The 15,364-nt window shown below is 38.8% G+C and overlaps 1 protein-coding gene, 1 long non-coding RNA gene and 2 other non-coding genes across 6 annotated transcripts in view; 1 reads left to right on the forward strand and 3 right to left on the reverse strand.

The window, feature by feature from the left end:
* EPB41L4A (erythrocyte membrane protein band 4.1 like 4A) overlaps window positions 1–4,570 on the forward strand; it is an 83,748-nt gene extending 79,178 nt beyond the window's left edge. For all 3 annotated transcript variants that reach the window (XM_070742925.1, XM_070742926.1, XM_070742927.1), the window contains 3 exons: window positions 1,821–1,931; window positions 2,536–2,614; window positions 2,699–4,570. In XM_070742925.1, the coding sequence (XP_070599026.1) occupies window positions 1,821–1,931; window positions 2,536–2,614; window positions 2,699–2,827 (319 nt within the window). In that variant the 3' untranslated portion in view covers window positions 2,828–4,570. The remainder of the gene's footprint in view (window positions 1–1,820; window positions 1,932–2,535; window positions 2,615–2,698) is intronic.
* A 5,473-nt stretch (window positions 4,571–10,043) lies between these two features.
* LOC139162504 (uncharacterized) lies at window positions 10,044–15,147 on the reverse strand. The gene is made up of 3 exons (XR_011558335.1): window positions 14,317–15,147; window positions 12,961–13,012; window positions 10,044–11,223 (listed from the first exon to the last, which is right to left on the reverse strand). It is a non-coding gene; the product is annotated as an uncharacterized lncRNA (long non-coding RNA).
* On the reverse strand, window positions 12,767–12,893 carry LOC139163341 (small nucleolar RNA SNORA13). Its single transcript, XR_011558491.1, has one exon. It is a non-coding gene; the product is annotated as a small nucleolar RNA SNORA13 (small nucleolar RNA).
* LOC139163342 (small nucleolar RNA SNORA13) lies at window positions 13,337–13,484 on the reverse strand. The gene has a single exon (XR_011558492.1). It is a non-coding gene; the product is annotated as a small nucleolar RNA SNORA13 (small nucleolar RNA).
* Window positions 15,148–15,364: the final 217 nt, after the last annotated feature.

Genomic DNA, 15,364 nt, shown 5'->3' on the forward strand with positions numbered 1-15,364 from the left:
TAGATGGACCATGAGGTCTTTTTCTGCCGTCAGTCTTCTATGTTTCTATGTTTCTATTACACTTTACCCAATGTTAAGTAGTTAAAAGGATGCTGATGGAAGAATGAATGAATGAATGAATGTTTATATGACATCATTGGCTATAAGTGACTTATATACATTTTTAAGGTCCCCCCTACCCCCAGAACCTAACCTCCTATTATGTAACGGCTTGCTTCTATAGTAAACTGGGCCAAGGAAATCCAAGTTGTACACACTGGAAAAAGGGTTAATAGACCCAGTTAGCTAAATCCAAGATCTAGCTCTAGGTACACCCAGCATTGCACACTTAACTAACTCCTCTGTTCACTTTGCCAATTACTGAATTAATCAATCCTAACTTTTTCAAAGATGCCTTGCAAAAATGGGAAAATCTAGACATTGCCTGTCAATGGATGTCTGGTCTTCATCTTCCTGTGACTATGAGGAAAGAAAAAGAATGAGAATAAATTAGTGGGTATTGAAAAGGTCAACTGTCCAAATCCATCTAAAGTAATGCTTTAATTATACTGCTAGATTTTTTTCCCATCCTAGCTTGGAACAAAAAAGGGGGTAAGAAATGTTAGCCACCCAGCCTGCTTTGTAAGCTCTAGAATAGCTGAAAATATTTGCCACAACACAGACCTAGTTCTGCTTGATTGTATGCTTTCTGTACATAATGGCAAGAATTGAATGATTTAAAACTCCCAAAGAAGTTTGGAGAGTCAGGTTCAAGTTCATCCTTAGCAACCCACCATCTCTTCCTCAATTGATTTTATAGATGTTTGGGAAACAATTTGGATGTTTTCAAGCTAAGAAGAAAGATTGGGTATAAATCTGAAGACACACCGTACCTTTTTATAGTGTCTAAAGCTTTTTTAATATATTCTTTTTCAGTAGTCTGTACTTCTGATCTGAAAATTGAAATTCATATGATATTCTATGTGGCAAGAGGCTGAGAGAATAAGTGTCAATTGTATTGGGTGGCTCACATTTACAAACTCTTAACTATTAGAGTTTCCCTATAGTTAAATGTCATGGAAAAAAATATCTATGTGGTCTCTTAAGAATTGACATAAACTCGATGACACAAAATCAATTACTGGTAATAGTTAAGTGGGGATTCAAAGATGAAAGAACTGCCTTATTGCAAGTCCTGCTCTCTTCATGGTAAGGGGGGGGGGGTTCATTTTCTGATTTTATTACTTTCTTCCTATTGTGTAGGGAAATTGTATATTTCTATAAAGGACTGAGTGCATTTTTTCTAAATTCAAAATACATGATACAATGACACAAGCTATATTGAAACTAGAATGCATTGATAGACCTGGGTGCATTATTCTTTTCATCTGCTTTTTCATAGCATTTGAAGAGATGCTTCAAGGTCAAAGGGAGAGTTTAGGACTGGAGTCTTAATTCAACTAATACTCCTAGTTGAGTTGAATCTAGCTGTAATATGCATCAGTATAGCAACAACAGCCAAGAACCTTTTTTGGAAGGAATGTTCTGTTAGATTTACATACATTTTTATATGTATTTCCATGAACATTTTAAAAATCTACAGATGCTCATTTTTGTTTTGATATTGAAACTTTGCTCTATCCTTTTTCTATTTTGTTGGAACACAGTAGTGTGGTGTGTGTGTGTATATATACAACACACACACACACTGCATTTATAAATGAATTTGGTTGTAGATATAGATGTAATACTTTGAAGAAATGCTTTTTCTGTTAAAATCATCTTCGTAATTCTTATGAACAAATAATGATTTGGTCCTGGAAATTTTATCTTTTCATTAGGACTCAAGGTGATCCTGTTCGCATTAGACATTCGCATTCCCCTCGAAGCTATCGCCATTATCGCCGATCCCAGTGCTCTGATGGGGAGAGATCTGTTCTGTCAGAAGTGAAGTATGTTAATCACTGAGGAAGGTGGATGGTTGTTTGATAAACATTACAATGCTAGTTAGAAGGCAGGCAACTTATAAGAGGGTGCTCTAGGAATATTTGCTAGAATATTTAGTTTCTGGGAAAGTATTCAAGAGCCATTCTGATCTAATAGTTAAGGTACTAATCTAGAAACCAGGAGACTGTGAATTTTAGTATCCCCTTAGTTATTCAAGATGGCTGGGTAACTTTAGGCCATTCCTCTCAGCCCACTCACACCACAGAGTTGTTGCTTGAAGAAAATAGGAGAAAGTATTAGTAGGTATGCTTATTACCTTAAGTTATTTATAAAAACAATAAAAGAATTTTTTTTAAAGGAGTTTACACCCTTATTGACAGGGAGATGGATCTCATATTCAAAAATAACATACTCTGCTAGACATTCAAATTAAAAGGTAGGCCGCCTCATCAAGAATTTCTAATGGAACCAAGTAAAAAGCATGCAATTATCTCTGAAATATAGATAAAAATCAGCAACTGAATGATTTACACAAAAGCCAGCATCTTTGCAGCTCCTTCTTTTTACTCCATAAGCCCAGTGGATTTTGAAGTTTGCTTTCTTTTCCAGTGCCAAAGCAGACCTTGTACCCCCACTCCTGGTTACCTGTTCCTCAGATGCTCATTGTCTCACTGCAATATCTCAACAGGTTAGTAAAAGCCAGCAGATCATGCTTAAATATTTTAAGTGCTAAGATGTGGTTTTTAATTTGTTGAATATTTGTTTACTTCAGAGGCGAAATGGATCTAAGGACAGCCTATTAGAAGAAAAAATACAAACATCTATGAACAACGTGGATGGAAAACACAGTGCTAAAACTATAAAAATTGTTCCGGCATCAAGGCTCAAGATAGAGACCTGATTTTTATTACACACGAGACTGTGAATGAATGCAAATCTAAATAAACACCTTTAGTCTTTTTTTTAAATGAAGAGACTATAAAATAATTTTAAGAACATTCTGGATTGCTGTGGAGAAGATGCTGTTTGAATGTCGGTTAAAAAAAAGAGTGCTGTCACCATGAGAGTAAAACTAAAATGCAAGTTATCCAGATTGCATTGGATGCACAGCATAAATACATCATTTCAAAATGGAAGTATCAGTAAAAAAAATTCAAAGAAAGGTGCATTTTCAAAGGTGCAATAGTAGATGGTCTTTATTATAAGGGCTGTAATTCATATGCCTATACTTGCCTAGCAAATATACTACTCCTTTATTATTCATAACAGTGTTGAATCTTTTGCTACCTAATAGAAATCCTTAATACAAGGAATTAATCAAGAGCATTATTCAGTTATGTAGACCCAGATGCCCTTTCAATGAATTGAATACTTCAATTCTCAGTAAAATCATGTTTTAAAATACAATTCATAATATTGCCAAAGTTATCAGTATACAGTACTTAGTTCTCTAAGCCCTGAATAGTAGTAACCAATACAAAAAACATGGTTTTGTTTGAAATCTATGGCAAGTATATGACAGCTTTATAAATCTTCAAGGTATGTTGCAGTCTTCTAAACAAGTTCATATTTGAATGAAATGTTAAGCCAGACTCCTTTTTGTTGATATTTCTAAAACTTTTCAGCAACAGACCTGATAGCGAAGTTACTGAAGAAAAGGGGCTGAATTTTTCTCGTTTACTCCTTTGGAGGGGCGTGGAGTGTGATAGACATGTAATGTCTGCAATTAATTTGATTTCCCATTGAGAATGAGTAGCCTGCTGAATTTTGGCAGTACAGTTTTATAGCACTTGGGAATAGGAAAAAGACTTGGAAAACTCTGGATACTTCATTCCTTGGGTATATTTGCAATGATTCTGCTGTTTAATTCACAAGACCACTTCCAGCAAAAATGAATGTGGTTATTACCTGAAGGGACTGAAAGAAATAGTAGATTATACAGACTGCAAAACCTTTCTGAAGTCCTTGTGTGTAAGAGGATAAATATGCAGAAAACATTTTTTCTAATTAATTTCCTTGAATGAATGGATTATTGTATTATCTTCCTTTTCACAGGAAGGGAAGTGAGCCAATTTTTTTTAAAAAAAGAAACCAAGAGAAATACGATTTAAAATTTCTGTTACCGTACCTATTTACATTTCTGAACTGCTTTGATGATGAGCATTTATAAATATAATCCAACTGGAAGACATATTGAATGTAGGAGAGAACATACATTTGCATAGATCCGACTATAATTTTATTCTAGAAAGGAAAGTTCCATATGAAAGGGATACCATAAAATGCTGCTAGAGTAGCAAATTCAAGATGCGTCATGAAAAATGCTCCCAAAATGGTTGCACAAACTCAATTCTTGATATTGTATGTGTCTCCAATTAAGAGCTTTGAGATTTAAAAAATGCGTCAATTTTGACAATGCTGATTTGGGCAGAATTACAGTAGGCAAAATACATGAAATTCATTTGCCATTGCTTTCTCCTATTAAATACGATTTAATACATTTTTGTAGATGTTTTTCTCTATGTTTGATCATTTATAGAGGATCAGTATTTAACATGTGTTTTTTAATGAATGGTTACTTGTGCTGTGAACATAAAAACAATATGATACACACATTGAGAAAAATAAAGCTCGTAGTTTTCAATCTTTGTTCACTAATGACCAATCAGTAATTTGCAGTCAATTGACCCAAACTCGATCAGAAGTAATATTAACTGAAGTTGAATTAAAACTTGACACTGTATTATTATAGATAATTAAAGAACTTGAGATGCGGTTGCAACAGTGAAGATCCCTGAGGGGGCTTTTTATACATTCCATGGCGTGCGTAGAGGAAATCAAGATACATTGAGCTTATGCTTGACAGCTTTACTGCAAAGGTTGCAGAAGGAATTGGCTTGAATAATCTCACTTCCAAAACAGTTTTCAAAATCATCTCTAGCAGCTACCGTGTTTTCCCGAAAATAAGACAGCATCTTATATTAAATTTTGCTCCCAAAGATGTGCTACGTCTTATTTTCGGGGGATGTCTTATTTTTCCCCCAATGAATTGTATCATGTATCCTGCTGCAGCTAAAATGCATTTAAACACGCAGCCGCATGTTGAATGCGTGTTGGATGTGTTTTAAATCTGATTGATGCAGCGTTTTGGAATGCAATTTATGGACAGCAGTGTTATATATGTTCTGTTCGGGAATGCTGCAAAACAAAACTTCACCTACGTCTTACTTTTGGGGGATGCCTTATATTAGGCAATTCTACAAAACCTCTCCTATGTCTTACTTTCGGGGGTAACTTATTTTCGGGGAAACAGGGTAGTAGATTTCTCTGAGTGTATATGTGTTGTTTGATTTTGATTTCCCATCTCCCTTTCAATTTATTAAAGTTTGTTTCATTCAAATCAATGAAAGGTAGAGCGCTGATATCAAAGAGATGTAACGGCTAAGATCCTGAATCTAGTCTATCCATAGAAATTCACCATTCAACTTCAGCCAGTAATTTATCTCAGCACAAGACGATTTAGCAGTTGCTGCTGCTAGAAGAACAAATGGTCAAAAGCATCAAATATCTCATTTTGTGCTTGTGTTGGAGATGTTATCACATAAATCTGGCTAGAATGTTATGTAGAATAATAAGAGCTCTTAGTACTCTGCGACTCAGTGTAGGTTTTCCTTTTCCAATAAAAGTAGACTTTACTTTAGCCAGTGATGAGCTCCTATGGGCAAGGTCAGGTACGCAGAACTGGTAGAAAAATTTAGATTTTTTTTCTCTCGTTTTTTCCCTTCTGGGCTCTGGATATGTTTTTCCTATTGCAGTAAATGAGGTTGAGTGTGTATAATTTTAGAAGAGTTGTGCGTGCGTGCGTCTATGTACATACACATAGTTTATATAGTAATGTATATTTTTGTGTGCATGTGTGTAATATGTATGTACACATGGCATATTTATATAGAATTAAAGAGTATAATTTGGATGTTCAGTAATAGTAAATAGATAGGGAAATTCATTGCTTTGAGGCGAGGAGAGGCCAGTCACCCAAACCCTTAACGTGAATGACATCAAGTTGGCCACTTTTAAGCCAGTCACATGACCTTTAAGCCACCCCTGGTTACATGATCATCTAGCCACTCCCACCTGGTCATATGACTAGCAAGCCACACCCACAAAATAAGCCATGCCCCCAGTAAAATTTTTTGCAGCCCTTCACTGACTTTAGCAGGTGTCTTTTTCGTCTGTTTATGTACATGCATAGGAATAAACTGACAGGAATGTTCAAAATCCTCAGCCATAAAGCAGGCAGCTTTGTGACCCTTGTCCAGATCCTTTGTCATTATTCTATTACAATTTTTCAGTACAGTAATATACAAAACAAAAATACGACAGAAAGCAAGGAAAATGAAGAAAACATGCCTTTCGTCCTATTGAGGAATTGCCATCTTACTCTCTATCTTCTTTAATCCCAGATGTACATCATTTCAAACTTTTTTCAACAAAAACTCCATAGCCCTAAACAGCTATCTCCTGTTTACCAAAAAGCAAGGTCTTTTATCACAGCCTTCGTCCTGTTTACCCCAGGCAATGTAAATTGCGTCTTTTGATCACACAGTTCTTTTCCTGTTGACACATTCTTGTTATCCGAGGAGAGTTCCGAATCGTTTTATGGTCAGTTTCCTTAAGCAGATTTCACCTGAAGTACAGACTTATCTTATGTGACTTTTACGTGCAGTCCTGTCCTGGCTAATGGAATAAAAGTGTATAAGGCATTTACGTTAGAAGTACAGATATCAATCCTATCCTAACATTATGCTATATCAGTCAGCCACAGCTTTCCAACCTTAAAAAAAAAGTCCCATTTTTTCCTTGTCCAAATTGGACAAGACTTAATGAACTCAATCTGTATAGTCTGGAAGACAGAAGGAAAAGGGGGGACATGATCGAAACATTTAAATATGTTAAAGGGTTAAATAGGGTTCAGGAGGGAAGTGTTTTTAACAGGAAAGTGAACACAAGAACAAGGGGACACAATCTGAAGTTAGTTGGGGGAAAGATCAAAGGCAACATGAGAAAGTATTATTTTACTGAAAGAGTAGTAGATCCTTGGAACAAACTTCCAGCAGACGTGGTTGGTAAATCCACAGTAACCGAATTTAAACATGCCTGGGATAAACATATATCCATTGTAAGATAAAATACAGGAAATAGTAAAAGGGCAGACTAGATGGACCATGGGGTCTTTTTCTGCCGTCAGTCTTCTATGTTTCTATGTTTCTATGGTAGCTTTCCCATTTCCACAAGTTTAGTTCATTTTATAATTCATTTTGCCTTGGCCAAGTCTGACTTGTACCTTGGCCAAGTCTGACTTGTACCATCTTACCCTGAAAATTCAACTTGCCTCTGGATTTTTATAACCTAAGCTTGGGGCTACCAGGATGTTCAGATTGTTAAACTTCCAATTAACTTATGTAGGAAAAGAAGAAAATATATTTTCTACTTGTGCGTGCTCCTCCAAGCCGGTGATAATAAAAGGTATACAGTATTTTTTTCTTGCTAACTACTCAGGTCTTCAAAATAAGGGAAAAAGACAAATCCACTTGTATTTCACAAACGGGGAGCCAGATGATGCTATATATAAATTCCATATCTGGGATGCCTTTTGAACCCTTACCCGCCACTTCTTCCACCTGAATTAATAGAACGAAGAAATGTTTCAACTACTTATAGCCGCTTTCATAGAAAATAAAACAGTAGATTTGGCTCTGTTTGTAATGTAGGAGAGGGTACTATGCCAGGGATGAAATCCAGTTACCTTCCCTACTGGCTTGCAAATGTGGGTCCGCGCATGTGCAAAGCCTTCTGCGCATGTGCAGAATGTGAAAACCATCTCAAAAAAGGGACATTGTGATGTCAGCACGGATGGGCAGGGCTTTGTGCAGTCATTCCTACCAGCCCGTACAACCCAGCTGCATTATATTAGTAGTATAAAGCATACCAAAGTCTAGTAGGCATGTTCTCTTGTCCTCAATCAGCTTGCTGGTCTGCTGTCATCACAATTAACCTTACCATTGTTCAGGCATGGTACCGTTGAGCCATCAAAAGGCACTTGAATCAGAAATAGAGCAACAATAGAACTTATACACTGCTCAGGGGTGGATTCCAGCTTCCTTGGTTCTGGTTAACTCAGGGATGTGCTGGGGAGGGGGGGGGGGGCTTTGCACATGTACTTTTAAAAAGCTGTGTCTGCGCAGAAGCTAAAAAGATGATGGTGCCTATGGCGTCACCGAAATAACCACTTGGGGCATGGTTCAATGCCGGTTCTAGTGACCCAGGCCGCCAAGTTACTACTGGTTCCCTAGAACTGGTTCAAAACAGGCGGAACCCACCTCTGATAATGTCCCATAGGGCTTTATATCACCAAGTGGTTTTTAGCCAACATATTGCTCCCAACAGTCTGGGTCATTTTACCCTCAAGTTGGCTGAGCCAATTTTGAGCAGGTCAGGTTTCAACCGGTAGCAATCGGCAGCTAGCCTGCAATACTACATTCCAACCACTACACCACTATGGCTCCAAGAGCAAAATAGGAGAAGGGAGGAAGAGATCTGCTAGATCAGAGGTAGGCAAACTTGGCTCTTCTATGACTTGTGAACTTCAACTCCCAGAATTCCTGAGCCAATCATGCTAGCTCAGGAATTCTGGGAGTTGAAGTCCACGTCATAGAACCAACTTTGCCTACCACTGTGCTAGATAATTGAGGAATCTAATGGCTGCTGCATCTTCATGAGTTTGTTTTAAGTAACAATGGTATTCTCTTGCTTTCTGTTGCCTTTAGTATTATTTATTTACTTGACCGCAAATTGCATGGTGGTCCCAATCTGAAAAGGGGTGCTGCTTCTGAAAGGTGTGACGTTTCTTCCTGCAGTTCCAGATAAGTTACATTGGATCTGATCGTTGGCACTGCTGCCTGTCTACATGCTTCCTTCAATGTTACAAAAATAGTCTGCAATGCTTTCAGCTCAATTCTTTGTGATAATTTATAGGGCTAAAACTACATTGCATGACATGTACCCCAGTTGGCCCATCCATCTTTCATTCCCTCATTGGCTAAAATGTATTGAAGTCTCGGTAGAAATTAGCAAAATCCCATAATAGCATATCCAGTCACCCCTTCCCAGCTGCTTACTTCCGCCCCAAGCTATCTCTTATGCCTGCACACATTGTTGTCAAGGAAACCCATCTTGGCTTTTTCTCTGCACTTTTCCCCTTGGGCCAGTTCCACCCAGAACAATTGCATTTAATTCTGCATGTGGACTAAAAGATGTGACGTGTATTTGTTTTTATTTGGGCAGATTACCCAATGCTAGCTGTTGTGTGTACTGAGTGATCATATGTAGAATCATCTGTGCATCCATTATATTATTTCTCTACATACAAGATGTGCAGTTCTGGAAATACGTAGCCCCAAGTGACTATAATGTGAAGATTGACACTGCAGGTCATCCGTATGCTTAGTGTAATTAGGAATATATGAGATCACAGCTTGCAGCCACCCAGATGCTCCTCTGTTAATGTTTTCTATTTTCTAACTATAAATTTTAATGCCAAGACAAACGATTCATGCATACACCGATCAAAAATAAAATTGCATATTTGCAGCATTTCCTAACAAAAGAAACTTTTGATTTTAGAATCCAAAAAATATGGCTTGAATTTGTTTTCACAAGAGCCGTTTTAAGAACTAGCCTCCAGCTCGATTTCTTGCAGTGACATGAGATGACTTACAATTGGAACCATGATTTCTGTTGTAAGCTATTGAGGTCATAAACTGAGTCAAACGTGATTTTATAAAATAATGTGTTATAGTGAACACGGTCATTAAGTGAATTGTGTGCCTAGGAATTGCAAGATTGCAAATTGCAGTCATGCGACTGCAGGATGCTTCAACCAGTCGTAAATGCAAGCTGCGTACCAAACACCCAATTTGCAATTACTTGACTGAGGGGTGTCACACTCAAGTACAAGGAAAGGTTTTCAGTCACTTTTTTAAAGATCATCATAACTTTGAACCGTTATTAAATGGACAGTTAATAAGTATTATAGTTACTGACCAAAATCCAGTAAGTTAAGAGATAAAATAGTTTATTTCATGATCCTTAGTGTTATCAAAGGTAAGTAGTTTTATAAAGAGTAGCGCAACCTATAGCCATATTCATACAAATCTTTTAAATTACAGAAGGCATAGAAGCATTGCTCAATGCTGAAAGTTTGTATCAATCAGATTTAAAAATCTATCCAAAACAGTTTGTTTGTTTATTGGACTCTGGGCAGCTAACAGACAAAAAACATTAAAAACATTTTAAAACAAGCATTGTACCACCCTGAACATTATAGAAATTAAGGATTCTGAGGATTCGCCAAGTGATAGCAAGTTGAAGTCCCCCAGCACTATGGGAAACTACAGCCAACCTGGCTACCATCTCTAACAGCCCAGGCAGGGACATTGTAATGCAGCTAAGAGGAAGATGTGTCAGCAATAAGCACAGCTGAGCGCCCGAGAGTCCAACTTCAAGACTCACATCCAGCAATCTCTGGGGAAGGGATTTTGCGAGGAAGAACACACAGTTGGCTGTATAGTGGTGGATAGCCATTACGGAGAAAGACGTTGAGCAGCTGTTTCTCTTCTGCTTTTCTTAGTGTCAAGATGCTGCAGTTTGACCTAGCCCTTCTGTACAGGATCTGGAGTTTCTTTTGTGTGGGGTGGGATGGTTGCTTGGGAAGCGGAGGATGTGGTCAGTACGTGTATAGGATTGCGGTGGACACAAGTTTCTAATTCTCCATTTTTTAGTCACCTTATGCTGACATCAAGGAATGAATCTGTTGTCTGTTTTCTCTTTGCATGTAAATTTGATCCCAATTTTTAAATTGATTTTTAAAATATGAACATACATACAACATAAACATAGGTGCTCTGTGATTGATGCCCAACACCAGACAAACTGGGAATATATTATTGATTATATGGCGTTTCTCTTCAATTTGGAAGCCTTTGACGATGATAAAAATGTCAATGACGTAGCATGTCCGAAATTTTGGTTGGATACCTCTTTCAATTGGATGCCATTTTCAAGCCCCCTCCTTGGGGAAATACATTTGCAGGTTTAAAAGATGCAACAGTACTATTCTTGCATTGTGCTGTAGTGCAGAGTTGCTGTGAAGTTGACTCAGAACAACGGTTCTTTTGCCGGTATTTATACAAAAAGCACATCTTCTCTCTTTTACTTTCTGGTTCAATCATTCTACAACTACAGGGAACAAGGAAAAAATGCATTTACTCAATAGCATCCAAAATATTTCTTAAAAATAACCAGCAGACATATAAGCTGTTTGACTATTTATTGTATTGAGATCAATTTTGAGCTTGACTCCAATTAAAGATAATGCTGGTGTTTAAACCAACATCCCCCACCAAAAAAAGGTCAGCCATTAAAGCATGAAATAGATTACTAGTATATATGTGTATCGGGGTGGGTTCTACTTATTTATTAATTGGATTTATATGGGTTCTACTTAGTTTACCCACTGGTTTGCACTGCGACAGAAGTGCATGTTTGTGCATGCTCTCGTGCATCACTTCCTGGAAATGACCCTCTGCGCACACGCAGTACTTAAGAATGTGCATGTTTATAAAAGGATTATAACCTTGTAATGGTAAGCTAAATTTTATCTGCAGTGGAAGATCAAACTGATAAAGACAGAGAGAAGGAAATGGGTAGACAAAAATGGAAAAAACCAAGAAGGAACTGTGAGAGAATTTGTGAAGCTAAATTCAGCTGATTGGAAAGCCTCTTAAGCTTCCAAAAGCCCTATTGGATATTTCCCTTTTGAACAGGAAAAAGCAATTTGGAGCAAACACTTCACAATTCTCAGCATTTCCTTAAACATTCCAACATGTCTTTACTTAGAATGTGAGCAATTTCAGGAGAATATATTCAATTTAAGAGTGAGGTGCACATTTATGCATATGCTAAATAACATTTTCTTCTTCAGATCCCAATCACTTGATCACTTCATCCAAGATTGCAACTGTTTTTTTGTTTTGTTCTTGTTATATATATTTTTTATTCTCTGTTTTTTCTTACTAAAGCTTTCGTACTTCCGGTAGGCCGGTTGGGCTGTTTTCACTCTCCCCAGGATTCAGGAAAGCCTCGTGAAGCCTGGGGACAGTGAAAAATGGCCCACAGGCTAATCAGAAGTTTAGAAATGAAATGGGAGTGGAGCCAAGGTGTACCGAGAGGTAAGTTGCATCTATCTGAAGGTACTACTTACAACTATCTGAAGGTAAGTAGTACCTTCAGATAGTTGCAACTCACCTCTCGGTACACCTCGGCCCATTTCTTCTGCAACCAGCAATGCATTCCTGAAGGCATCTGCAGCCAATAACAGAGTTCCAGAGCGATCCAGAGCTCTGTTATGGACTGCGGAGACTTTCAGAAAAGCTTTGCTGGCTGCAGAAGAAATGTGGGCAGAGGTGACAGAGGCCTGGCTACAACAGTCCAAAGACTCCCGACAGTGAAAAGGAAGCTGGGGTGATGCAGTTAGTTGGCCTATTTTTGCTGTCCATAGGGTTCAGGTTTTTCTGAAGCCTGGGGAGACCAAAAACAGCGGAAAATGCCAAAAATCACCTGGTCAGCCACACGTGTGCTGGAGTGACATAGGGCAACGCCTTGCGTGTCGCCAGATATGGCTCCGCATGTCACAGGTTCACCATCATTGATATCCATGAACTGTCAAATTTAAAATATGCTAACTATCCCTTGTAGATCCTGAATGAGCATCTTCAAAGGAGTATGTTCTAGCTGAAATGCAGAGAAAAATGAATAATCCATTCATGAAACATGGCAACTAGAGTTGATATATGCCTTTTCTGACACCACATTCACCAAGGGCAGTGTGAATGAGCAACACAAAGGCAAAATTTTACATTCGGAAATTCTTAATCCATTATCTGTTAAGAAATAAAGCTTTTGTAGGATCCATACCTGCATCCAAAGCATTGTTTTCATTCAAAATGGCATTTTTTTCTGCTTACATCTGAAAAACCAAAAAAATGTGAATCTTTAGATCATTACTTACATTGCTGCATTACGTAGTACTAATAAAATGTCATAGTTACAGACAGAGTTAAAGGGTGAGAAGAGAAAAGAATTCAAAGTGTGAACAAGTGATTCAGGATATAAAAGGGGTATGCATGTGAAATGCTGCATTTTCCAATTGTTTGTCCCTCAGTGACCCTAGCATGGAACATTTTAACGCTAGGAAATGTTTCCAAAAGCAAAGGTTTTTGTAAAATATGTAAAACATTGTTTTGAAAGCAACTTACACAGTGCTGTATTTAAAGTTATCTTTGGTTTTAGAATATATTTTTTGTCCCATACACAGCAAAACACCAAAGGAAGAATCCCTAGTGTTGCAAAGAAAAAGCTGCAATAGGGGAAACTTGCTTTATGCCTTAGCTGACACCACATTCATTAGCAACCAAAACGAATGGGCAACACTAAAGGCAAGAACAGAAATGAACTGCACATACTGCTCACATCATGCAGTAAAAAAAAGCCACTGCTTTGTGCATGGAGTTTATCAAAAGCATCCTACTCAACACTGCCAAGAACATGTGAGGTTGTAACTCAATGTTCTTTAACCTCGACAACTTTTAAGACACAGGGACTTTCAGTACTCCATAATTCCTTAATCAAGACTCCTACCCTCAAAATGTGGCTATAGACCACCACATGCCAAGACAACTAGACACAATACATTTCCCACCCAAATGCCATCATTCTGCTAAACAAATAATCCCTTCAACACTGTCAAACTATTTACTAAGTATGCACTACTATTACTACTAGTTCTTCTCATCATTCCTATCACCCATCTCCTCCCACTTAAGACTGTATGACTGTAACTTGTTGCTTGTATCCTTAAGATTTTTATTAATACTATTTCCTGATTGCTTATTTGACCCCTGTGACAATCATTAAGATTGACAAATATATATATCTTTTACACTTTTATACACTGAAAGCATATACACCAAAGACAAATTTCTTGTGCGTCCAATCACACTTGGCCAATGAAGAATTCTATTCTATTCTATCATACTGTCTGGAGAAACTGGGAGTTGGAGTCCACGTATCTTAAAAGTTTTTAAGGTTGATAATTATTGCTGAGGGTCAACTTTGTAGTTAGGCTTAAAATTTGTTTAACTTTTAAGCCTTCCGTCTAGGTAAAGTCACTTGGAACATGCATTACCACCCACCCACCCGTCAAAACCAACAAGTCTTTCTTCGAGTCAAGGGTCTCTAAACCAGGCGGATGCAGTATGAGTTCAGACTCACCACGTTCTTTCCACTGGTTTCATGCTTCGCCATTGGCGGCCGGGCACGTGCCTTTCCAGCGCAACGTCACGCGGAGCGCCGGAAGTCCACCCCGCGCTCCCAACTTTCGTCCGGTGAACCTCCAAGGCTGTCGCGTTGCCTTAAGCCTAAGGCAAGGGGTCTCCAACCTTGGCACTTTTTTTAAAGAGTTGTGGACTTCAACTCCCAGAAACCATCAGCCAGCTTTGCTGACTTGAGTTCCTAAGCTTTACTGGCTGAGGAACTCTGGGAGTTGAAGTCTACAACTCTTGAAAGGCGCCAAGGTTGGAGACCCCCGCCTTAAGAGAAACAGCAGCACGTTTTCTTATCTACCTCAGGATCTGCCCGCGCGATTTCCCCCTACCCTCCATTTTGCGCCGACTTAAAATTCTAACGGCGCGCTGCATCAAGCGGTGGGCGAAATGCTGGAACCTTTTATTACAGTTGCAAAATCCTAACTAACTAACCCCGCTTCATAAACCGCGGCAAAGGATTAGCGGCCTAAATGCCGATACGGTACAGTTTTACCGCCCGCGGCTAAAAGTGACTTGCGAGATTTTTCGCAACGTTTGAAAGATGATCCCGCGCTTCTTATATCCGCGAACTCCGGAGGTTGTAGTACTACGTTACCAGAACGTTGCCCTAAAAACACCGTCTTGTCTATTCTTTCTCAGGCTGGAGGCTCCATCAGTTGGGGGGGCCAATGCAGGCAGCCCACCTCGCCTTCGCCCGCATAGCTTGCCTCACCCGCTTTGCTTGCCTCCATAACGGCCGAGACAACCCCGCTCCCCTTGCGCGCCAGAAAGAGAAAGAGGGCCTTCCCTGCCTTCGGTTCCTTTTATGCTTTGCTCCAGGGACAAACCATTGCCAGGCCGGCGGGGGTGCAAAGGCAGGTAACTTTGCGTCAAGTGACTTGCGAGATTTTGTTTTGTTTTGTTGCAAAACCGGCTTTGCGGCGAGAAGTTAAAAGGGGAGGAAGACCCTTGGTCAGTTCCTTTAAACCTACAGGTGGAGAGTGAGCGGAATCCTT

Source organism: Erythrolamprus reginae, chromosome 2 (genome assembly GCF_031021105.1).
Source record: "Erythrolamprus reginae isolate rEryReg1 chromosome 2, rEryReg1.hap1, whole genome shotgun sequence".
In the NCBI taxonomy this organism is placed as follows: domain Eukaryota; kingdom Metazoa; phylum Chordata; class Lepidosauria; order Squamata; family Dipsadidae; genus Erythrolamprus; species Erythrolamprus reginae.